At 48.4% G+C, this 25720-nt stretch overlaps 1 protein-coding gene across 7 annotated transcripts in view; it reads left to right on the top strand.

Moving 5' to 3' along the window:
- AGO2 (argonaute RISC catalytic component 2) overlaps positions 1-23925 on the top strand; it is a 110349-nt gene extending 86424 nt beyond the window's left edge. For 3 of the 7 annotated variants that reach the window (XM_057532433.1, XM_057532435.1, XM_057532434.1), the window contains 5 exons: positions 901-991; positions 1650-1844; positions 3827-3961; positions 9276-9377; positions 10270-11275. In XM_057532433.1, coding sequence (XP_057388416.1) covers positions 901-991; positions 1650-1844; positions 3827-3961; positions 9276-9377; positions 10270-10623 — 877 coding nt within the window. In that variant the 3' untranslated portion in view covers positions 10624-11275. Of the gene's footprint in view, positions 1-900; positions 992-1649; positions 1845-3826; positions 3962-9275; positions 9378-9860; positions 10249-10269; positions 11276-11317; positions 11370-11428; positions 11629-11937 lie in introns of those variants that run through there. The other 4 variants (XM_057532438.1, XM_057532436.1, XM_057532437.1 and 1 more) reach the window with 4 other exon arrangements.
- The last annotated feature ends 1795 nt before the right edge of the window (positions 23926-25720 follow it).

Genomic DNA, 25720 nt, shown 5'->3' on the forward strand with positions numbered 1-25720 from the left:
GGCGAGCAAGGGAAGCGAGGGAGGGAGCTGTGGGAGGAGAGTGGAGTCCGGAGGCAGGTGTGGTTTTGCTGGTTTAAGGTGTGAGTCATAACTGCGTGTGTTATGCTGCTCCGGGATGCTCCCGGGACCGATCCAGGACTGGGGGAGGGGGCAGCAGGGAAGAGCCGCGGGGTGGGGGGGGGGCAGGCGCAGGGTGGGCGGGAGAGCACACGCGGTCAGGGAAAAGAGGAGAGTGAGGCATAGAGAGAGAAAGCTCCAGAACGCACAGCCGGTGAGTCTGGGACCCGCCGGCTGGCTCGAGAACTGTGCCCCCAATGCTGGCGCTTCAGGGTCGTGACCGCTGGAGTGCAGCCAGCGGTTAGAAGACCCAGGGAGAGAGCTTAGAGCAGTGCTTCTCAACTGGGGCGGTGTCGCAGCCCTGAGAGTGTGTGGTCATGTCTGGAGACGTAGGGGTGTCAGGATGGGGGCTGCGACTGGCCTCTAACACGTAGAGAGCAAGCATGCTCCTGGGCACCCTGCAGGGCGGCTGCAGGCCCGAGGTTGGGTAACAAACTATGGGACTCTCTGTGTGTATCATTGTCTTGGAATTTTCAGCCATCTACGTGGGTAGAACCCTCGTGTCCCTGAGCCCAGCCACAGCAGCTGTCAGCACCTTCGCACTCTCGTTCAGTCTACACTCCGTCTACACCCTCTCCCCCACCGCCTTATTCTGAAGCAGGTCTCACACCAAGCAGCTTTTCACCTGTAAGGTTTTCTGTGCATGTGACTGAAAGATAAGGAGTCTTTACAAACACGGCCACAGTTCCCTTAGCACACAAAGTAACGCTGGTGCCAGTACCCTGAGAGGTCCGGGCCGTGTCCCCGAGTCTTGGCCTGTGACGCTCCTGCTTCCCCTCACAGGCCTCCGGTGTTCCAGCAGCCCGTCATCTTTCTGGGGGCGGATGTCACGCACCCACCTGCCGGGGACGGGAAGAAGCCGTCCATCGCCGCCGTGAGTATCACCTCCTGCCGGGCCCCCTGTTGGTGTGTGTTCCTGCGTAATCAGCATCTCCGTACTTCTTGGCCCTTTCCTTGTCTGATAGCATGAACAGTGCAGCAGGGCGGCCCGGTGGGGTCATGTCCCTGGCACTCGCCGTCTGGTTCCCTCTGGGTGGCACCTGCAGGCGACTGGCTTCAGGCCAGCTTGCCTTCGGGACACTCGTCGCTCTTAGGGGCCGGAATCTTGGAGTGTCGTGTGTGGAGGTGCACGTGGCTTTGGGAAAACAGCGTGCTTGAAAGAATTAGGGACACTGTCACTGTTGCCAGGTACCTTCTCTGGGCTGATGTAATTCAGCCACATCTAGTCACAAGCAGAATTAGGGGTTCAGAACAATCGTTGATTTTTTTATTAGGTCCCTCGGGCAAACTTTTATTCCTCGGAACACGTTTATAAGCACTACAGCCACGCACTCAGAAGAATCGTAAAGGTGGCGGGTTTGCATGTGACGAGCCCTCTCCTGGACCCCCTTCGCCCCCAGAGCGGGGCCCTCGGGGCTCCTCCTGGACCCCCCTCGCCCCCAGAGCGGGGGCCCTCGGGGCTCCTCCTGGACCCCCTTCGCCCCCAGAGCGGGGACCCTCGGGGCTCCCGCTGAACCCGCGCTGCCCCGCAGGTCGTGGGCAGCATGGACGCCCACCCGAACCGCTACTGCGCCACCGTGCGCGTCCAGCAGCACCGGCAGGAGATCATCCAGGACCTGGCGGCCATGGTGCGCGAGCTTCTCATCCAGTTCTACAAGTCCACACGCTTCAAGCCCACCCGCATCATCTTCTACCGAGACGGTGTCTCCGAGGGGCAGTTCCAGCAGGTCGGCCGTCTCCCCCGCTTTTTCCCTGCCCTCTTGTCGGTGTCTTAAACTCACCTGTTTCTCGGCAGCACAGCTTCTTGGGTTCGCTAATGAAGACAGTGGTGTGGTTTTCCTTTTGCCCCCAGGCTTATCTGGTCACCGTGTGGGCGGTGGTGATGGGCTCGGGGTTGTCAGGACCCTGCGGCAGGTGGGGCGGAGAGGCCTGTCCTGGCGGACTCGGTCCAGCGCACGCCAGCCGGGGGCGCTTCCCGGCTCTAGGCTTTGCCTTGCAGGCTGAGGGGAGTCTCTGTGGGGCAGGGACACCGCTGTGGCTTGGGGGTCACCTCTTTCTGCCAAGGAGGGGGCGGGCCAGAGTGGGGAGAGCGCAGAGCGGGGTGAGGACAGTGGCCGGGAGGAGGGTAGGTGGGAGCCGTTTGGAAATAGTCAACAGGACCCAGCCACTGTTTGGATGTGGAGGGAGAGGCGGCACCTTAGGTGACGTGTGGGGCATCGCCTTGAGGAAACGTCTGGAAGGCAGGGGAGCCTCTTAGACACCGGGGCACTGGAGGCGGGGCAGGTGAGGACAAAAGAGGGTTTGTTGCTACGCTCCAGGTGACAGCACCCGCAGCATCTCCAAGTCGAGGGGACTGTGGGCAGCAGTGAATCCATCCGAGCCTGGAACTCGGGGGATTGATGCCCTGAGTGTGTCCATATTTGGCCAGGGCTAATGCCACCTCCACCCCCTCCGCGTCTCCAGGACACGCTTTGTCGAGAGATAGTAGCAGGGAAGGCAGAAGTATCCGATGCTGCAGGAGACCCACCCAGACGGGAAGACATCCTGAGAGGCACTCGGCGTGTCCAGAGGCCCCAGGCCACCTTGCTAGACAGGCGGGGTGGCACGCGACAAGGCGCGGGAGCCAGTGCCTTCCTGGTCCAGAGCAGGAGCAGCTGAGGCCGCAGCGGGCAAGGGGGATGGCTTCGAGGTTCCTTGACCGTCTGGTAGCTCCTGGCCAGGGCCCCTGATTCGGAGCCTCTGTGGGAACCTGGGTCGGGGGCTCCTGTGCCGCCTCTCGGGTCCGGTTCCCTCCGCTGGGAGATGCTCTGCCCTCGTCTGAGCGCCCGTTCACCCTCTGTCACTGGCATTCTTACTGCAGAAGAGGGTTTGCGTCTTCCTCCGTTTTCTCTCTCTGTGAACGCACTCCACACCTTACAGAATCACCACAATGGGGTTTCTGGACCCAGAACCCAAGACATATTTTTGAGACATCACAACACAATATTTGGTGAGGGCAGTTGCTGAAACCCTGAGGTGTGGGGTCCCTGTAGCAGCCATCACCACGCCGGGCCAGGCTGTGTGCCTGTTCATCTCTGACACGGGTGGGGGAGCAGAGACAGTGCCAGCATCCTTGTACCCTAACTCCTCGCGCTTTGCAGGTGACTTTAGTCTTCACGGCAAGCTTGCAAGGTGCAATGTTCCCATTTTAAAACTGAAAATACTGGGGATCAGACAGGGTGCATGGCTTTCCAAAGCCACACGGTTGCTTAGTGGTAGAGCTAGGATTTGAACTCAGGTCCAGCTCCTAAGCCAGCGGTTTTTTGGGTTTTTTTGTTTTGTTTTGTTTTTGTTTTTTACTAGAGTCTCTCTGTCTTCTCCAATCCAAAACTAAGTTGTTGGATTGATTTGTTCATGTATGTGTTTCCCACAGTGCCTCATGTCCACGGTGGGTGGTAGCACTTAGAACATTCCAGAGACCGTGCTCAGCCTGTTTCTCCATTATCTAACCTAAACCATTTAACTACGAAACCTGGGTATCGTTTGCTCCATGATATTAATGAAGAAACAGGCTCAGAGAGTCAGAATCACACAGGTAACAAGCTAGTGGAACTACAAGCCTTAATGTAAACATGTATCAAACATACACATGATTAAGGGATTTGTTCCAAGGTAGCAAGAGGCCTGAAAACATAATGATCCTCAAACGTGTTCTTCTTTCTTTCCATAGGTTCTTCACCACGAGTTACTGGCTATCCGAGAGGCATGCATTAAGCTAGAAAAAGACTACCAGCCGGGGATCACGTTCATAGTGGTCCAGAAGAGGCACCACACTCGGCTCTTCTGCACCGACAAGAATGAGCGGGTGAGTGTCCTCGACCCTGGGCTGTGCAGCCTCGAGGGACACGGGTCTCACGCCCTGCACCACCTCCCAGGCTCTTGGGAGACCCGGCCCTTCGTGGCGACCCAGCCTGAGACGTTGGAGAAGGGCTCTCCTCAGTTTGGTGAGAAGTTTGAACCTGCAAACCCCACAGGTCCGGGATAGGTCCAGGCAGATGTCATTTATCCGATAAGGAAGTTACCAAAGGGGAGGCTTCAGGGCCAGTTAGCAACCATGGCCATAGACAGCACAGTGTAGAGAATGCGGTAGAATGCAGTAAAGTGGGGAGCCCACAGGGTGGTTGGAGTGCTGGAAGAGGGCCTGGGGAGCTCACTCAGGGGTCTGGTCTGGAGAAACACTGAAAGACAGCGGTGTCCAAGCTCCTCATCCCTCTCCTGGCTGTTCCAGAACAAGAACCACGAGCATGCAGGAGACTTAAGACTTGTAGTTGTAACTTCTGAGAATTGTCCACAGTTGGAGAAAGATCAGAACCCTTAGGTTAAAAGCCCTCTCCTGTTCCCAACAGGATAAATAAAAATAAATCCATACCTAGACACATTGTCCTAAAACTGCACAGCGTCAAAGTAACTGCATGAGAAAAAAGACCTCCCGGAAGGGAAGGATGTTCCACCAGGCTGTCCACCAGCAGGGCTGGAAGTCGGGGGTCAGTGTCCGCACGGTGCAGCCCGCTGATGCCACGGCGGCACCACAGCACCGAAAATGCTTCTTTGCCTAAATGGAAGACAAAATGCAAATTGAGAGTCAATAGCAAGGAAAAGGGATACTTTGTCATGGTCACCTAGAAGATACAACAGCTGTGAGCGTGGATGTACCTCACGCCATGACCTAAAAATATGTGAAGCAGGGCTTCCCTGGTGGCGCAGTGGTTGGGAGTCTGCCTGCCAATGCAGGGGACACGGGTTCGAGCCCTGGTCTGGGAGGATCCCACATGCCGCGGAGCAACTGGGCCCGTGAGCCACAACTACTGGGCCTGCGCGTCTGGAGCCTGTGCTTCGCAACGGGAGAAGCCGCGATAGTGAGAGGCCCGCGCACCGCGATGAAGAGTGGCCCCCGCTTGCCCCAACTAGAGAAAGCCCTCGCGCAGAAACGAAGACCCAACACAGCCATAAATAAATAAATAAATGAATAAATAATTAAAAAAAAAATATGTGAAGCAAAAACAGACAGAATTTCAAGGAGAAATTGACAAACACACCATCAAAGAGGTCTGTTTTAACAGACCACTATCAGAAAATGAAACAGGCACAAGTTAGTAAAAACTGAAAATGGGAAGAAAGGAATGAGCCAGACCTGACAGACAGAACTCTGCCTGTGACACCTGAGCTCACGCTGAGGGCTTACATGAGCTGGCGTCGTCCCAGGTCACAAAAGAGGTCTCAGGAGATTACCAAACCTCAGTATTCTACAAACCACATTTTTTTAAAAAAAAATTAATTTATTTTGGGGGGGCTGCGTTGGGTCTTCGTTGCTGCACGCGGGCTTTCTCTAGTTGCAGCGAGCGGGGGCTACTCTTCGTTGTGGTGCACGGGTTTCTCATTGCGGTGGCTTCTCTTGTTGTGGAGCACGGGCTCTAGGCACATGGGCCCTAGAGTGCTCAGGCTTCAGTAATTGCGGCACATGGGCTCAGTAGTTGCAGTGCATGGGCTCTAGGGCACGCGGGCTTCAGTAGTTGTGGTGCTTGGGCTCAGTAGTTGTGGCTTGTGGGCTCTAGAGTGCAGGCTCAGTAGTTGTGGTGCACGGGCTTAGTTGCTCCGCAGCATGTGGGATCTTCCCGGACCAGGGCTTGAACCCGTGTCCCCTGCATTGGCAGGCAGATTCTTAACCACTGCGCTACCAGGGAAGTCCCCAAACCATATTTTCTGTTATGTAAGAAAAAGCGTAAGAAAACTTAAAATTTTGATTTCAAGCCCACTGCAGGGCTTCCCTGGTGGCACAGTGGTTAAGAATCTGCCTGCCAGTTCAGGGGACACGGGTTCGAGCTCTGGTCTGGGAAGATCCCACATGCCGCGGAGCAACTAAGCCCGTGCCCCACAACTACTGAGCCCATGTGCCACAACTATTGAAGCCCGCACGCCTAGAGCCCGTGCCCCGCAACAAGAGAAGCCACCGCAGTGAGAAGCCCACACACCGCAACGAAGAGTAGCCACCACTCGCCGCAACTGGAGAAAGCCTGCACGCAGCAACAAAGACCCAGCGCAGCCAAAAATAAATAAATAAATGTATTTATTTTAAAAAAAAAGAAAAAAGCAGTGCATTAAAAATGTAAAGAGAATAATCAATTGTGAAATGATCGGAAATGAACAAAAACGAGAATTTCATATCAAACCTTGTGCAGTGCAACTAAAGCAGGCATTTACAGATAAGAGTATAGACATAGCTGCTTTTGTTGAAAACAAGAAAGAGAGCCATGAATAAGTCTGAAGCTACAGGAAGGATGTCAGTCCCAGTGGTCAAGGGAAAGCTGAGGAGCTGGTGTTCATAGGCCCCCTGCCACCTCAGCCTGCAGACCTCTCTTGCCAGGAGTCAGGAGGGCTCAAAGTCAGCTTATTCCGGCACCCCACTTTCTCTCTCAGAATAGAAAATAGTGAACTAGAAAATGAAGAAGCAATAGAGCAGATTAACACAAGCAAAAGGTACTTCTCTGAAGATAGATAAACCCAGCAAGACTCAACAAAAAGAGAGAACACTTGTAATTATGTTGGGAACAGAAGGGGAATGATGGCTGCAGAGGGAGTGTGTGTTATTTGAATCATAATGGAATGATAACAACTTCATGACAACACATTGGAAAACTGAGAAGAAACAAACACTTGTTTGTAGAATTACATAAGTTACCAAAATCAGCTGAGTAGGATAGTCCAATCATTGTTCCAAAAGGCATCAGGCCCAGAGAGTTTTACAGGCAAGCTTTACTAAGCCTTCAAGAATAGATTATCTTAAAGTGTGGCAGAGCATAGAAAAAAGCGGGAAACTATTAGCTTGTTTTATGAAGTTAGTCCAGAGATTTTTATAGGCAAGTTTTACCAGACCTTCGAAGAATAATCTTGTATAAAGTATTTCAGAGAATGGGAAAAGTCAGGGGGACTCACATTATGAGGTTAGCCTGATAAATACCAAATGTTGTCAAGGATGTGGGTGCCGTGATGTGGAGCAAAGGGTCTGGAGCCAGATAACCTGGCTCCAATCCATCCCCTCAGCATCCGGGCTACGTGACCACAAGCTGTCAACCCCTCTACCCCCTGGACCACCTTCTGAGGATGTTGGGAGGGTTGGCTGAGCTAACACGCAGAGCACTTAGCACAGAGTAAATGCATTATTATGAGGAGGATTCTCCTACACTTTTGATGGGAATACAAACGGATAACCAACTTGGAACACTGGCAATTCTAGAGATCTACCCTGGAGGAACTCACACGCTTGTGTGCAAGAAGACATGTATTCTATAAGAGTATTCTGGCAGTATTGTTTATAATAGCAAAAAATTAATCTGTCTGTTAACAGGAGAAAAGGTTGTAATGTATTTATATATTAGCACTTATACAGCAATGAAAAATAATAAACTATCTGTCCCAAATGACTACATCTCAAAATTGTAATACGGAGCAAAAACAGAAAGTAGCAAAACATATAGGATACATGTATACAGTTCTTTTTCTAAAATAAATTTATTTATTTATTTTACTCATTTATTTTTGGCTGCATTGGATCTTTGTTGCTGCGCGTGGGCTTTCTCTAGTTGCGGTGAGCAGAGGCTACTCCTCATTGTGGTGTGCAGGCTTCTCATTGCAGTGGCTTCTCTTGTTGTAGAGCACAGGCTCTAGGTGCACAGGCTTCAGTAGTTGTGGCTCGCGGGCTCTAGAGTGCAGGCTCAGTAGTTTTGGTACACGGGTTTAGTTGCTCCGCGGCATGTGGGATCTTCCCGGACCAGCGCTCAAACCCACATCCCCTGCATTGGCAGGCAGATTCTTAACCACTGTGCCACCAAGGAAGCCCCTACAGTTTTAAAATCTGCAAAGTAACACAATATAATGCTAACGGAGACTTAAATATGTAGCAGAGAATAAAAGTATGTGTGGGAATAATAAAGTCTAGATTTGAGACTGCAGCATGGAAGGGATACAAAGGTAGGCACTCTTTTCAAATATTTTACTTATTTTAAAAATCTGGGACTTCCCTGGTGGTGCAGTGGTTAAGAGTCCGCCTGCCAGTGCAGGGGACACGGGTTCGATCCCTGGTCCAGGAATATCCCACATACCGCGCAGCAACTAAGCTCGTGCGCCGCAACTACTGAGCCTGCATGCCTAGAGCCCATGCTCCACAACAAGAGAAGCCACTGCAGTGAGAAGCCCACACACTGGAACAAAGAGTAGCCCCCGCTCACCGCAACTAGAGAAAGCCCACGTGCAGCAACAAAGACTCAACGCAGCCATAAATAAATAAATAAATAAATAAATGAACAAATAAATAAATAAATAATCTGAAGGTGTAAAAAAAAGTTGAGAAGAAGTAAAAACACACACACACACATCTGAAGGTGCAGAGGGGGTTACACTGGAGATTCTCTTTTTTGTATGTATATTTGAAATTGCACAACTGAAAAAAAAAATCAATCAGTGACTTCGTGACTGATTGGGAGTTTTGCTGTTCCAGTAGCGTAGCTGGGTGTTGGGTGGTTTTTCGATGCTAGAGTGTAAACTGAGAGTTAAGTGGTTTGGTAGAATTTGTAGTCCTCCCACACCCCAGCTCCTTGGATGGCCTCTGGTGGAGCAACCTGCCCTCCCTGGCGGTGGTGATTGAACCCCCGGTAGAGTGGGGAAGCTCTTGACAGCTGTCAGGGTTTTCTAGCTCTTCTGCCTTCAGTATTGTGTGTGTGTGTGTGCGCGCGCGCGCGTGCGGGCGCACGTGGGCAGGTGACGGCTGTCACGTGTCCGTCATCTGGTCTTAGATTTGTTACGTTGGTGACAGTTTCCATCTTGGCCTCAACAATAATGAAGACCCTTCAGGTGGTCCACGCAGATGCTTCAGTGAAGGGAAGACTCTGCATTTCCCTCAGGGGCCTTTATGAGATGGCGAAAACTAACCCCAGCCCAAAGAGAACAGGAATTGATTTGATTTCAGTTGTTATTATATGTTAAATTGTAACACCATAGCACTGAGCAAGTGTATTGGCCAGTTTAAAGACTTCAGAGCACAAGGCAGTGTGGCCGCGTCTTGCCTGCTTGCTTGCTTTGCCCTCTTGTCCCCTGGGCGTGTCTAATGGACTCCTGTGTTGCTGAAGGTGGGGAAGAGCGGAAACATTCCAGCAGGGACGACCGTGGACACGAAAATCACCCACCCGACCGAGTTTGACTTCTACCTGTGTAGTCATGCTGGCATCCAGGTAAGGACAGAGGGTCCACTTTGCGCAGTCTTGGTGTCTCTGGGGTGTCGTCCACACATTCAGCAGACACTTGCAGGGCACACACCTTGTGCCAGGTGCTCCAGTGGGCACTGGGGACGTGGTGGTGAACAGCGCGAATGGGGCTGCAGGCCATCCCGAGGGGACGTCTGTGCAGGCGGTTGACCAGTGAACCGTGGAGGCTGAGAACCATCAGGTGTTGGGGACGGAGGACCCACTGGGGTGCTGTGCTGGCGCGGGGGTGGGTTCCCATTTTAGCCGAGATGAGGTCCAGGAAGAAGGAGCAATGAGTGCGAAGGCCAGGCAGCCTGGCGGGGACAAGTGGCATCCCTGTGTGCTTGGAGTTTGGCGAGCTAGATGGGGTCTGAGAGGTGACAGAGGGGCGGGGTCAGCCTTGCGTGCCCACCACACACGGGCACTGGTGTACGGGGAAGGTCACCATGTGGCATTCCTTGTCCCTCCCAGCGAAGAGACCCACAGCTTGCCAAGAGTGATTCTGAGAGAATGTTGCCACCTCAGAAGTGCCACGTCCAGCGTACCTGTTGTCAGAGCTGAGCCACCGGGATCTGCGAGGCTGTGCCCCTTGGGACAGGAGGAACTTAGCTCTGGGTGCCCGTGCCGCTTCACCACAGAGGGGCTTTTGGGTGTTTCAAGTTATAAGTGAGGACTTAAATATCCATCCCCAAGGGATGTGAACCTAAACTTGGAGGGCTGACCGTAAACTTTGTACTTCTGCCACGGGAAATACACCTGCACGTCCTTCACATCACCGTGGCTCTAGAACAGGGCTTGGCAAACTGGCCTGTGGGCCGCATCCAGCCTGCAGCCTGTCGGGGTGCAGCCTTAGGGCTGAGTGGTGTTTACATTTTTAAAGGTTGTTAAAAAGGAAGAAGAGGAACGTGGCTCAGAGAGGACGGAGGCTTCCGCAGTGTTTCCCGGGCACGTCTGTCCCCGTGATGGCTTCCGTGTCGGGCGGGCGCTTTTTCTGTACAGGCCACCCCGGCTTCCATCACAGTCTGTCTTTCCTGGCTTCCCTCCTGGTGGGTGGACCCCTCGCCCCCCGGGGCCTCTGGTTTGTTTAAGGGATAAACCTGTCTGCCTCCATTTTCTGCGCGGGCACTTTCTAATGGGGGAAATCTCACACTGGAGACATGTAAGTGCTGTGACAAAACGGGCCTCAAGGGGTCCTGCTCTGCTCTGGTTGCCGTGTCCTCGGCACTCCCTCTGATACAAAATGCCCCGCTGCCCGCAGGCCCCCATGACAGCCGCCGAGTAAATGCTGAACGGGGGCGCAGAATGTGTGCTTCATCAGAGGATAAGAGCGTCTGCCGCCCACCAGTCCCCGCGAGCCTGAACACAGACAGAGAGTCAGGAAGGGCCTGCTGGCTGGCTTGGGTTGAGTGGCAGGGAAGGCGGGTGGGGAGAAGCCAGAGAAAGGCCCTTCCCTCAAGCGCGCTCCTAGCTGACCGGTCATGGGTGCCCCGGCGAGCAGTGCAGCGGCCGTGCCGGCACCCAAGCCCCAGCGGGCACTCCGCCTGGGGCATGGGCCAGGCGACCAACCCCACCTCCTTCAGTTTTGAAAGATTCCAGACTGCATACACTGAACAAAATAAATATATGTTCAAACTCCCATTTTAAAGGCATTAATGTGTAACTTATTAGAGATTTCTTCTTGCCTTTATAAATAAAGCATTGTAGAAAACCTAGTATATACAAATGACATTATCCTCCAAACAACCATTTCTGTATTATATCTTTCCTATGAATTTTCTCTACACAAATAAATCTGTGTATAGTCTGTTATTTTACCAGTAGGGGGTCATAGAATACGTGGCTCTGATGCCTGTTTATAATGATACATAATAGGATAATATAAATACCTTCTTGTCACTGAACATCCTCCCACTGTATCCTCTGTGAAGGATTCTCCTGTGGGGTGGAAGCGCAGCTTCTCTCGGCAGCACCCTTTTGCAGGTGAGTTCTGGACTTCTCTCTTGCATGTTTACCTCTCTGACCCTCTGATCTGCTTTTAGGGAACAAGCAGGCCTTCCCACTATCACGTGCTTTGGGATGACAATCGTTTCTCTTCCGATGAGCTGCAGATTCTCACCTACCAGCTGTGTCACACCTACGTGCGCTGCACGCGCTCCGTGTCCATCCCAGCGCCAGCATACTATGCTCACCTGGTGGCCTTCCGGGCCAGGTACCACCTGGTGGATAAAGAACATGATAGGTGAGTGGCACGCCTCTCCTGGCTGGGGTCGTTTCTGCAACAGGCTTTGGCAGCTGCTTTTCTGGAATGGGAAGCAGTGGGGTCCCAGTGGCTGGAGCCGACCCTGACACAGACACCCAAGAGCTAGCATCTTCGCCGCCATTTGTTAGCTGTGTGGCTGCCTCCCCAGATGGCTGGTGCGCGGTCCTAACTTAGCTATCAGTGTGCTGCCTCATGGTGCGTTAAAGGCTGCGCGCTCTCTCTCTCTCCTCTCTCTGTCTCTCTCTGTCTCTCTCTCTCTCTCTCTCTCTCTGTCCCCCATCCCCACAGTGCTGAAGGAAGCCATACCTCCGGGCAGAGTAACGGACGAGACCACCAGGCGTTGGCAAAGGCAGTCCAGGTCCATCAGGACACGCTGCGCACCATGTACTTTGCTTGACATGTTTTAGTGTTTACGATTGTGTACCGAGTTGGATTCACATGAGACCAGCTACACTCAGACCAACAAATGCCCAGCCCTTCCGTGACAGCCAGCATCGAACATGAGACGCCATTGATTTTAGTAGATTCTCCATTTTCCAGAATGCCTTCCGTCCCAGATTTCAAACTTGGATTTTGAACTGCAGACCTGTATGAGACCCCATTGTCGTAGGAAATATGGTTTGCCAAAATCTTATAAGCTGCTTATTAAAATAGAGTCCCGTGTTTCCTAAAAATCTCCTAAAACCAGTCTATGAACTCAGGGCTTTAAAACATTTTTAATTTATTTGGTCGTTCAGTTTACTTGTTTTTAACATATGATTCTATATGAAATTGATGGGCTCAAACTAGCTGTGAACGTTCTGTGAGAGTGAAAGCAACATAAAACACATTGTGGTTTTAAAGCCTTGAACATTCTGATGCTGTCACTAAAGTTTATTTCAGAGTGACACCTGTGTGCTCCTGACCTGGCTCCCACCAGCTGTCCGGGATCCGAGGGCAGGGGCCAGGCGAGGTGCCCTGGTGTCTCTCGTTCTGCCACTGCCCGCCTTTCACTCAGCCCGAAGGAAGGAGGGGTGGCAGAAGGTGGGCCGTGTGTGTTTACAACATTTATAGGTCCAGAGGGATTGGCAGACAAGTGCCATTTTAATAAAAATTTATTTAAAAAAAGAAAAAAGACAATATGCCGACAGTCTAATCATAAGATTTGTCCTATAGGACTGTGACATTTATTTTCCAAAGTTTCTAAAGAATACGGGTCTGTGGTGATAAATACAGTACAATCCTTTTTCACTGTTATGTCTTTAATGTAAGAGAAAAATATATATATCTGGTTTGCAGTATTAATGTGATAGATAGATGCTGTTTTTCATTTTACTGACTACGGGGTGCTTCTTGTGATCTGTTTAGCATATCAAGAGTGTTTTGGAGCCTGGAGCCTGGACCACCCTTGTGGTTTCTCAGTGCTTAAGTACAGGAGTATGCAATTGACTCAGTGTGCCCGCGGCCCACCCCCTCGTGTAGACCGCGCAGCCTGGACCCTCAGGAGGACCGAGTGTGCTCCCAGCGGTCACTCCCCCTCCCCGCCTCATCCCCGTGTGTCGCTCAGCCAATTAAGCACAAATGGAATGTATGTATCCTTCCACTCCTGGGAACGTGTCTGCGTATCAGCGTGCACTTCTCTCTGCGTGTGGTTTGTTAGACAAGCGTCATAGGATCTATGCACTGAAACACAGAGAAGGCTGTCGGTGGTGGCGCTCTGCGGGATGCGAGGCCAGCGTTCCGCGAAGGAGCCCAGCCCTCGGGAGGATGGCTGATGGCGAAGCCAGCAGGAGAGGCAGACCCTTCTGCTAGGATTTGCGTTCTGGGCCCCGGACGTGGGTTTGCCAGTCTAGAATCCATTGCACTAAGAGTGATGCCGTGGACAGCTCGACAGGGGTAACAGCAGAGAGCTCCGTTTGTGCTAAATGGGCTTTTTGTCCTTGTAGGCGGTTTTCTAAGAATCAAATCCACATTCAGTACAGAGATTCTAGGAAGGAGATGAACCTTTCCCTAGTGCTGCTTCGTGCTCTGTAGGTTTCCTCTGGCCCTGCTGATGGCCCTCCCATCCCGGCCTGACATTTACCTCTGGCGCTGTGGTGGGGTGAGGGTCCCGACCAGGGTGCCTCGTGCCGGGGTAAGCGCCCGCCTCGGTCTTGTGTGAGGGCTCCGCGGGGGCGGGCAAGCGCTGTCATGGACACTCGGCCTGGATTTTGGCGGCAACGACAAAGGGGTGACTATTATTTGTGACAATATATACTCAAGAGTGGTGTGTGTGTGTGTGCGTGTGTGCGCGCGCGCGTGTGTGCATGTGGGTGTCTTATTAATGGCATTAGTCTCTTCTTGCTGTATCTTTTTTTTTTTTTTGTCTTTTTAAATGACAGAAGCCTCTGCTCTAAGAAATGTTGCAATTCCCTGTCATTTTATTAGCAAGTGGCACTTTCTTCTATTCAGAAGGATACCAGTACACTCTTGGCTCAAGTTACCGGGAGCATTCAAGCTAAGGAGGGAATCTTTTCACTAATCCACTTTTAAAATCTGAACTTAGGTTAGTTTTCAGTCATTTTTAGGATCATCTAGAACCGTGTGTCTCGAAGGTATGTTTCTACCACTTGCAACGGTATCTCGGTGGTCGGGGCGGTGGTTGGGGCGTTGGCCGTAAAAACGCTGTGACTCCTGTGCTCGCTGCGGCCTCCGGGGTGGCGGCTGGGCATCTGCGTTTTACACCATCAGCCGGGGGCCCAGGGCTGCCTGGGGTCTGAGAACCTCTGATCTAGAACCTTCTGGAGAGCGTGCTCCCTCAAGCACTCAGGGCCCAGCAGGGAGGGGCTCCCCAGCAATGCAGGGAAACGTGTTCTAAGCGAATACACTGGGCAGGATCACAGGCTGGCAGAAAATGAGACCTAAATTTTTAAAAAATCGTTTTGAAGGAAAAGTTTTCTTTCTAGAGGGCCAAAGTACTTTGAGAAAGGTACTTGTTACAGCCCTGTGCTTGTTTTATAAAACTTTTACTACTCAAAAGCATTCATAAACCAAACGTCTCCAGCTGGGTTAGCTGCATACCTTTGTACATGTCTGATGGTTCAGAATTCAAATGGCTGTAGTTACAATTTCTCAGGTAAAGAACCGTTTTCCCAAATTTCTACCAATCCCCCCCCATTATTAGGATAAATTTTGAGACAGCGTAAAACCTCAAGGTGCAGTAGAATAAGTCCAAGCCCTGTTCACGTGGAAGCCAAGAGGGGCCCTGCCCGTTCTGTGTGCGTCACGCCCGCCCAGGGCAACCTCGTGGCCGCCCGAGAGGGGCTCCGGGCACCTCCGGCCTCTGCCTGCATTTGACAAGTTTCCTGAGGCCTGTGCGGGGCTGTGCAAATTGCAGAGGTGTCCACTCGCCGCCGGCTTTGCCCAACCCCACTAAGTAAGGTGTGCCTTGCTTTAAGCAAACTGAATGTGAAAATTATGAAGTAGAAATCTGGATTCATTTCAAAGAAAAACTGGGATTTATCTCATCTCTTCAGAAGAGGTCTCCCAATTAGATCCTTATCCTGGTACTCTTCCTAGTATATTTTAAAATATTCACAGTAAGAAAAGTTAACATATTCCCATCCCTTCACCACTTCCTATTACGTTCGACAAGCTCTCACCCTAATAGCTAAGTGATGAAAGAAAGCCGGGGGAGCTGCTTCAAGTCGCCGTTTTGTAGGAGAGCCCTTTGGCCCTGCTGAGATTCCATCCTGCTGTTTGTGTACTTATTATAATAAGCTCAGATGTTCCTAGTTCAGATAAGTGTTGTAAAACTGGGCATACCTATACTTTTAGAAAGGGATTGTTTTATTTTGGTTTTGGTTTTCTGTTTTGAGAAGACTTCACATATACACTTGATACTACATTTTAGGGTCTGCTTTTTCTTTTCAAGATTGTGTTGCTTTTTGGTAGTGTTCTCACACTCCCGTGCATGAATGTTTGCACTCTAGAACCACGAGCGATCCCTGGCCACTGCGCTGGCTTCCCCAGGAGGGACTTGTTGGAAGTGGAGTGATTTCCGTGCTGTGTGAGTTTGGCCGTAAGCAGTGCTGTTGTGATGTTTACCCCAGCGTGTGCTCATTAGAAGAGACAGTTTAAGTTCAATTCCTACAGCAGGGTTGTGGGCGGGTGGGTATCGATGTTATATTGTATGTTATTTTTATTGTTGTTAAATGCAAATGTTGCTATTTATTTTTTCCTTTCTGCTCTGGTTTGATTTGGCTGATATGGATATTCCAGTGCATGTGGTACCTGATGAATATGATAGAAATTATTTTCCCCAACTTTTATAAATTACCGAATGTTTACCTTCAAGTTTGCTGGATGATTTATTTTTGAAAGCCACAAATGTAATTTTTCTGGATGAATTGTTTTTCTTATATATGCAGCAATGTAATTTAACATTGATCTGCAGGGTGACTTAAATTTTATTTTTACAAGGCAGTTTTTCAGTCAGATTATATATTTGATACAATATGTTAAGGGTAGACCAGCCACGCGCCGTGCAGTTGGGACACCAGACTGTCTCGAGGAGGCCTCTGGCGGCTGGGACGGCTTCTTTTGGTTGCTCGGCATCATGGAAGCACTAGGCTGTTTCATAGAGCCACCCGTCAGGATCTGGATGGAGTCCTTGAGTGGGACTTTGATCTGTTGGGCAGTTCAGAGGATTTTTCATGGGCATTTTCCTACACCTAAGGCAGTTCCATTAGGAGGAGCTTTAGAAGTTGACATAATCCAGACAGTGGACAATCCCAGTGGCCCAGACAAGCCATAGAAATTTCCCCGTGACCTCTCTTTGACTCATCTCTCACGCTCATGAGAAAAGGAATGTACAATGAATAGAAACTTCCTCAGTGTTCATACGCCTCACTTTCAGAATGCAAATACTTTGTATTTTAAGCCCTCCCCCAAAGTAACCAAGAATATTCTCTCTGGCTGCCGTGCCAGCAGTTTCGGCTGCTGTGACGTTTCTCAGTGTAGACACAGTGCACGTGTGACTTCGTAATAGGGCTGTCCGTGTTACACACACATGCTGACTTTTTTTGTAAGGAAAATTTTCAACTCGAAATAATTGCACTGATTTTTTGACAGCTTCCTTTTTATTATGTCCAACTTTGCATCTGCTGTACTTGTTTGAAATGATTGTAAATAGATTTAGGATAGCAGAAATGATGTAATACAATGCGTTGCTTTGTTTTAGTGATCCTGCCACGTTTTTCAGTATTATGTGTTAGCGCCGTGTGGGCTGGCCGCTGCCCTTCCCCCTCTACAGCCATGTGTATGTGTGTGTGTTGACCATTCATGAAGGACAGATTAGCCTCGTTGCTGTCTTTTTCTGGAAGGAAGTTTGCAGTGTATTGGAAGAAGAGTGTGCTCTCTCCTTGCGGTCTGAGGTTTAATTCTAAGAGGATTAATTGTAAATCCTTTGAATACTTCTGGTCTGTTTAATTCCTCGTTATTTGCCATGACTCCCTAAAGCATTTGCTGCTAGCTCCCTCCAGCATTTGACAGCTTGGATAGGAAGCATCTGAACGGCCAATGTTACTAGAGAGTCAGGGCCTCCCTTGCTTCTCTTTGGTCACCCGTCATTTTAAAGCCATGAGGTCGCTGTTATGTCAAAACTGTCATTTGTGGCTTAACCCATAGATGCCGGGCAGACCTGAGACGCAGTGCTGTTCCTCCTTTAGGCCTCGTGATTTGGCCAGATGAGAAGTACGTGCTCCAGCCCACAGTGTGTAATTCTGTTTGTGATCAGGCTACACAGTATCAGACACACAAAGGAGCTTTTAAACCCAAACCAGTCATCTGAGTGTGTGTTAATGTCCTGTTGATGCCATCTCGGTGCCCTCACTTAGTGCTTTTTTGGATGTTTTGCCATTTTATTGTCTAAAGTGAATGTATTGGCTTAGCCATATCACTACAGAAGGTGGTTTCTAATACCTTTTAGTTTAAAAATAAATAAATAAATGCAGATAAAGGCTACCTCTGAATTCTTAATAGATTCATGTTTGCTTTTAAGTGTAGCTATCCACACTGAAAATAGCCAAAATGTTGCCTGAATCAACTGAATTGTGAACAATCTCTCTGTTCAGTTCTGGCTTGAAAATCTGTGTGCCGTACTGTGACCCACGGGCAGTCCCCTCCTCCCTCTCTGGGTGTCCGGGGTGGACCAGGGACTCCTCAGGGCTGCCCGGCTCCGAGATGTTAGGACTCTCAGTGGCCAGCAGGAAGGAAACGCAAGGGCCTTTCTGCACCGTCCTCAGGTGCAGGGCCGTGTGTGGTGGGACCTGGAAGCGACCCACTGTCCTGGCTTTTCACTTTCCTATTTGACATAAGAAAGCACTTTTTTTTTCCTGCTTTACTTACGAATGGGTTGAAAGTGTCTCCTTCTACTCTCTTCTCCCTTTTTGTACACTCTGTAAGATCACAAAGGTGCTTAAACACCGACTCTCATGCAAATAGTACTTCAGTAGCTGCATGGTTTCAAAATGCAGTGCAGATGTCATTGACCTTTGACTTGGGAACCTTGAGTTACTATCACTCTATACTTTAAAGTGAGCTAAGGTTTGAAAGCAAAATGTTCTGTTCAAATCCAAGGCCCTTTGTTTGAAAGGAGCACAGGGTCCAGGGCGGCAGCATCTTGAATTAGGGGTTCCTGCTGCTGGCGCCCTGGACCAGGATGCCAGCCTGCGGGGAGGCTGGCCTGGGAGAGAGCTCGGCATCACGTGTCATGAACCACTTTGCTGTCAGAAATCTCGTCTGCCCACACACTGCTGTGGGTTGATCAGTGTCGCCCCCCTGCTCCTTCGCGTCTTTTCTTTAGGTTCCTCGTGTTCTCCCGTCTTCAGAAGGTGAGCATTTGCTCCAGATCACTTGCACTGGTTTGCTCCTAAGTTCTGGAGGGACAGTTGGGCGCTGTTGCGGTTGCAGGCGTCTGGGTGTGAGGAGGCGGCTCCGCTCTCTTCTGGACGCTCATCAGACCTTGACTTTGGCCCAGAGAGGTTCCAGGTGCACCATTACGAGGAAGTCCTTGCCTTCAACGCTGCATGCTGCGCTTTAATTCCGAAAGCGCCAAGTGTCCTTTGCAGTCTAAGAATGTGTAATTCTGCAGTCGCGCTGTCCTATAGACACAGACCACCCTAAGAAGCGTGGACATTGGGGAGTGTCCGCCACGTCTGCTGACCTGCTTCTGGGGCTGCTGGGCTCTGAAGTGGCCTCGTTTTCAGCCAGAAACCCATACAGGGTTTTTCAGGGGCCGCCGCGCAGCGGCCAGCTCCTCGCTTTAGTGATGTCAGCCGTTGACTCAGATCTCCCACCTGCTTTCTGCACTCATGTCCCCAGCGTCCTGACGTGGGCCTCCCCCGGCATCTTTGCGTTCATGAAAGATCATTAAAGATGAGGGAACTGAAGATTACTGGTGCTTTTGGTAACACTTTTCTGTCTTATTGGTTAATGTGAAAAATTCAGGTGTGTTAGATCTTTAAACGCCCTTGGTGGTGTGACTGTAGGCTTGGATCCTCACCTCACCCCCCTTCTTTAGGCGGTTGGAGGAGGCTGAATTATCTCCTAGTTACAACTTCCTTGGCCTCAAGTAGTTCAGAGTTAAAGCTACAACACCAAATATTGACTCCCCACCCCCACCCCCAAGTGTCTCCAGGAGCTTGATGTTCAGGCCAACCTCATTCGGTACTTCTGGAATCTTCAAGGTCCTCAGAACCATGAGTTGATGCTAGGAATGTGCCCCTTCACCGCCCACCACCACCGACCAGGCTGGGGTGCGATGCGGATGGGCTGCCCGGCCCCGCTGGACGGAACTGGGGGGCCCAGGGCTCCTCTGGACTCTGGACTCTGGAGATGCTGGGAACGATGCTGGGGGGTGGGAGAGGGCAGCCCCTCTGACCCAGGAGGCAGGCGGTGCCCAGGCCTCCCCTGGTCTCCAGAGGCCAGGGGTGCCAGACTGAGCGTGTTCTGGAGACCCCGTCTCAGCCTCCGTGCCTTTCAAGTCCGGTCCTCAGTGTCCTTTCGAAATCACGTTGGGGCTGCGTTGTTGGGAAGGAAGCCTGGCCCGACGCACGGTCAGTCGCTGGCCCTCTGCCTTTGAAGCCGCCTCCGCTCCTCGGCTCCTGAGCACTGTCTCCTGTGGGAAATCGCTGGGTTCTGGCCGCGTGGCTCCTCCCAGGCCCTGAGCACGTCCGTCCACAGGACCCCTCTCTTAGTCAGGTGCTGACGGTGACCACCGGCAAACCTGGGGGTTTTGTTCTCAAGGTCACTCAATGAGAATGTTGAGTGTAATGGAACTAGATTGTTTTCAAAAAGGAATTGGAATTGGAGTCGTGTCTTTGTAAAATGCGTGGGAAGTCCTCAGATGTCAGGTGCTATTTCAGTTGTTGGAGTGCCCCGCGTTGTTGTTGTTTTGTGACGTGCTGGGAAACTGCTTCCTCGGGAGTGGTGTCACCTGGAGCTGTGCACGTAGGACTTGGGTTTCGACGTCTCAAAGATGCAGGTTTTAGCTCTGACTTTTCCAAGCCAGGTATTGAGTTGAGCAGTTTTCTCGGCTGACGGTCTAATTAAAAGCCACCCTCCTCTGTCAGTGGATGGTTTTAAGCGGGGGAAATAACCCAATGTTACTTATTTTAAACTGTCTAGAAAAGCCTTCGAGGTGGCAGCTCTTGGCCCTTCCGTCTCCCCCTACCAGGCACCGGGGGGACTGCGGGCGGCTTTGGGGGGCCGTAACACAGCGATGATGCGGGCTCCTCTTCAAAGCCAAATAGACACGTGACTAAAATCCTGGAAGTCTGCGGTTTAGCACTGAACTGAAATTCGCCTCCTGAGTTTTATAGTGGATTTTACATGTAGTTGTTGAAGGTATAAAATCATGTTTTGTAACTGTAGCGGCAAGTGAGTTTTTACTTTTTAAAAAGTTTTAAGGGAATAATTGTAAGTTTCTGTGCAGCAAAGTGGCTAATTATTCATTAAATACAAGAATGTAGTGTCTAAATCCAGATTTTTTCTTACCTCTGGTACACTTCAGATTACTTACCTAATATGTATTGAGGGGTTTTAACCCTGAGTTTTATCGACTTTTCTAGTTTTATTTTATTTTTATAAAATAATTGAAAAAAACAAAAATGAATTCAGAAGTTCCATAGGTAGATCTTGACCCTTCTTAATTTTCTCCCACAAAAAAAATTTTAGAAGACATTTTGAATCAAAATGTATTATGACCATTTAAAGTTTACTGTTTTCTAAGAAGCTGAGCAGCTAAAGGGCCTCATTTCAGGTGGTACTGCGCGTACTGTCTGCGGACTCGTTTACCTGTGCGGTGGGTCTACGTGACGATGTCTTGTGCTTGCAATATAGAAACCGTGCAGTGCTGTTGTGTACATTGACAGTTCCTGTATAAACTAGTATTTATATACATTGGCCTCTCTGTATAACTTTTCATTTGCTTACATGAATTGTAAAATTAAATATAAAATTATAGTACCTGCTAAATACAAATCTGAGGCTTCCTGTCCTTGTCTTTAGTTTGATACCATTCTGTGTGTTTTGAGGATGTCCAATGCTTGCATGATGGTAGGTGGTAATGCCACTTTAAATTAAGCCTTAATCAGATGTTAAATTTGTAAGTTTCACAGTATGCAAAAATATTAGGCAGAATGAGTTTAAACTGTTCAGATCAAGATGCTATATCATAATTCAACAAGTCTTTTCTCCGGAGTTATAAAGGGAAACTTTCAGTGATACATACAGATCTGTCTCTCTCTCTCTCTCTCTTTCTGGTCTGGCTTGGCTGTTGCCATTGCTTGATGAAAATGGACCATTGTGCATTTCTGTGGCAGTCAGTCAAAAAGACCTGTTCTAAAAGTCTTGAGACTTTTTCAGGGTTATTTTTAAATGTTTGATTTTTTTTTTTTTCCCTCCAGTCTGAGATGTATTTATGGCTGATGGAGAGTATGATTTAGGCATAAATCTTTGCAAACCTGCTCATGTTCTAAGCTTTCTTCAGGTAGTGCCACCTGTCATTGCTTCTGCATATGATTAAATGGATTTTTGTTTTTGTAAAAGCATCTTAAATTTAGACATAAAATGGAGGGGACCCAGCTTTCTTTACAATGTGGATCTACCTCAGTTAAACAGTTGGGTGCTATTTACTAAGTCTGTCAAATTAAATTGGAAAAAGTAACAAAACAGTGAAATATAACTCCACACAAAGCTTGAAATCATAATTTCCGTTTATTTAATAATATCTATTTATTTTGTGCCTTTTGTGTTGAATCCTAATGCATTGAAAAAATCAGTATGAAATTAAATATTTTATATTGTACATGGGGAGAAAAAGCCCAATTGGTCATGGAATTTGATAGATCACCCCAGCCAACTAAACACTAACGTATACTGGAATCCCAACTGCCCTCTTGTGAAAAGAAACATAGAATTATGTCCAAGAGCAAATTTGACATTTTACAAGCAAATTCCAAACTCTTCTACGCATATATTTGTAGCTATCACTTCATTTTCTGTGCCAATGAAGGGGCGACCAAAAACAACTCACAAACACTCTTTGTCATTGCTTTTTCACCACACGTGCCCTCCCGGCCTTCCTCTGGCGTATTTTATAAGTTTATTTCCTAAGCAGCGAATGGACTATTGTTGATTTCATCTCTCCCACCCTCCTGGTGTGGGTGTTGGTGACCATCGACAGAGGAAGGGAGGGCCGCTGGCCGTGGGGGGGGGGCAGGGGAGGGGTGCTGCCTGCAGCAGCAGCCCCAGGGTTTCTGTAAGTTAGGAAAGCTTTCTGGCAGGTGAGAAAATCGGATAGATCGATGACTTTCCATGCTTTTATATTTGGCAGTTTACAAGTCTAGACTTTTCCTACTATGGCAATCTTTTTTAACTTAATTCTTTGGAGGTAACACAATATTTTGGAGTCTTAAGAATTTGATTTTATACCAATAAGAAATAAAAATTAGGGATCTTTCCTGTAGTATATAGTTTTACTATTTTAAAGAGATCTCTGAACTTTACAAGAGAACCAACATTCCTTAGTGGCATAACTTTGAAAGTTGATTTGGGAGGCTTTTTGCTTCAGGATCTCAAAAAAATTGGGATGATTCTAGTTAAATGTTTTTAATTTTTAAAATTCCATCAGGTCAATACTTAAGCTATATTTGTAAAGAGTAAATCATCCTTTAGTATGCTGCATGTAAAGATCAGCGTTGTTGCACTTTCTCAATAATAATAAATGCCCTACAATTGGCTCACCAGTAAGCATTTTGTTTTTTACCTAACAAGAGTACTTTGGGGCAGGTGATTAAATTTATATAGGTACCTCAAGAAAAAGAACCTGAATATGCTGCATTTTGTTTCTTTAGCTTTTATACGTAGCATTTTGTTCTGCTCTTATGATTTTGTTTAGATATATGCTTTTTGGACCCCAGTAGACTGTTAAAAGAGATTTTAAAGTTACTTTTGTAGGGATACAGTATCTTTTTTTTTTTTTTTTTTTTTTTTTAACGTACTGCAATATCTGGTTCAAAGGTTGCCCACCAGGAGATTAATACTTTACCCAAATACACCTGAGAAAAAGGATACCATGTTTATAAGCAGACAATAATGTTCCCAATCCTTTCTGTTCATGCTGCTTTCTTAATTCTTTTCTCCATATCATCAAGAGGTTGGACGACTTATTTCTAAGGTCAGACTTAAACATCATAGCATCGTAACGTTTTCAACACAGACCTCACAAAATTGCCATTGAGTAAGTAGCATGATCCTAAAGGTATTGCTGGCACTAGGCAGCCGGATCCATCTGGGCTCTGAAGAGCCGGTCTTCACACTTCTCTATTCCCCAGCACTCACCCCAAACTGAACAGACGGGGAGTGGTCTTGATTGACAAAGATTAAACTGGTGAAGAAAGCTAAAGGCTGAGACACTGAGCATCTATTGTCGTGTTTAAGCTTAGCTGGGTCCTTTAGAGTTTGTTTTACAGCTTACTAGGTTAAGTAGTTTGCACTATTTTTGCAATAAATTCATGGAAAACCTAACAGTTACTTGTTTTGTTTCTTACTGTGTGTATATAAACTAATACTAAAAAGTTTGGCATAGTGTTTTTTTCACCTCCTTACATAACCCTTAACATGCACAGAATGCTGTAAATCTGATACAATATGATGTGAATGATATTTTATAAAGTTATTTTGTATGGTGTCAATTTTGTTTTGCCTCATAGTATGTCAGCAAAAAATAAAATAAAATTCCTCGTATTTACAGCTGCCTCGCCCAAAGATCTTCTGTTTACTCACATATTTATTTGGGGACTTCCTTCCATACGGGTTAAGATTCCAGGCTTCTGAGGTGGAAGCACACCTTTGGTGATAGAAGTCTAGAGCCTTATTCCATATGTTGGGCCCCTGAGAATTTGGGGTCTGGGGATAAAAGCGTCAGGAATGAATTGAAGAACAAATGTGGTACCTAGGATGAGCTGGGTGTTCCTACCCTAGCAGCCATGAGAAAAGAAGAAGAAAAAAGCCATTCAGCTAAACTCCAATCGAGTGCAAAGCCCTGAGCTCCATGTTGTGTGGGAATCAAAGCTGACCATATCTGGGGCTCTGGGCCTGGTGACCTCCCTCTGGGTGGTGTTTGACTTCTGTCTGTACTGAAAGAATATGTGGTATTGGGAAAGGAAAGGAGGGTTGGGTTAAGAAAACCAAAAATATAGCTGAAAATCCCTAGGATGCACACTGTTGCTAAAGCAGGCCAAAGTTTTTGTTTTGTTTTGTTTTGAAACAGCCAAAGCTATTTTCTGATTTTTACGGAAAATGTTTTTAAGAAAAGAATAGGGCTTCCCTGGTGGCGCAGTGGTTAAGAATCCGCCTGCCAACGCAGGGGACACAGGTTCAAGCCCTGGACCGGGAAGATCCCACATGCCGCAGAGCAACCAAGCCCGTGCGCCACAACTACTGAGCCTGCGCTCTAGAGCCCGTGAGCCACAACTACTGAAGCCTGCGCGCCTAGAGCCCGTGCTCTGCTACAAGAGAAGCCACCACAATGAGAAGCACGCGCACCACAACGAAGAGTAGCCCCTGCTCACTGCAACTGGAGAAAGCCCGCGCGCAGCAACAAAGACCCAATGCAGCCAAAAATAAATAAAATAGAGAATAACCTGTTCATTATAGAAAATGTAAAAATTCAGATAAACATAAAGATAGAAACTGTAAGTTATCTGTAATCACAACACTGAGAGGTAGTTACTCTTAGCACTCTGGTGTATTCTGTTCCAGGCTTTTTTTTTCCCCTAATAAAATCAAGATGTAGTTCTGTCTCTCTTTTTTTCTTTTCCCCTTAATGTATACAGGACCTAGTACTTCTTACTTCTTCTTGGTATCCAAAACCACAAAGCCTCTTGGTGCCCACAGGCCCTGGGACATGCTAGCTGAAACTGAAAGAATACACACAAACTGCTGAGAGACCTACAGTATCCTTACTTCATAAATGTGGCCTTACTTTGTTACATTCCCGTTATCTCACTATCATTCACTGGATGGCCAGAAGCAGTCATGATCTGACTGTGAAACCTTAAGTATAAAAACAGAGTACGATGATGTGACGTTATGTGAATTAGGAAAAGATTTCACAAAGAAAACAGCTCCTTGATCAGAGGATGTACAAGGGATCTTTATGCTCCATAGAGGACAAGGAGCCCATCTCAGCAGGAATGGAAGGTTCGTGTAGGAAAACAGGCTATAAAGCAGAGCAAGATCAGTGTCCAGGGCCTCGACTGCCAAGTTAAGAATTGACCCCATTGACAGTGCAGAGAAAACCACACTTTTTTAAGCTCCAGTGAAGAGTGTAGTCTGGAATTTGAATCCTAGTTCCACCACTTCCTAGGTGTGCCTTGGACTAGTTCCTTAACCTGAGCTTTCATTCTCTTCTTTGTAAAACATGGATACTTTGCAAGTTGTGAAGATTAGATGAAAGTGTGCACAATGCACACAGAAGAGGCTCAGCCCCCAATGGCTACTCCAATATCAGCTGTTTTTAACGCTTCTTAACAGGAAAAAAAGATTA

Source organism: Balaenoptera acutorostrata, chromosome 17 (assembly GCF_949987535.1).
Source record: "Balaenoptera acutorostrata chromosome 17, mBalAcu1.1, whole genome shotgun sequence".
NCBI lineage: Eukaryota > Metazoa > Chordata > Mammalia > Artiodactyla > Balaenopteridae > Balaenoptera > Balaenoptera acutorostrata.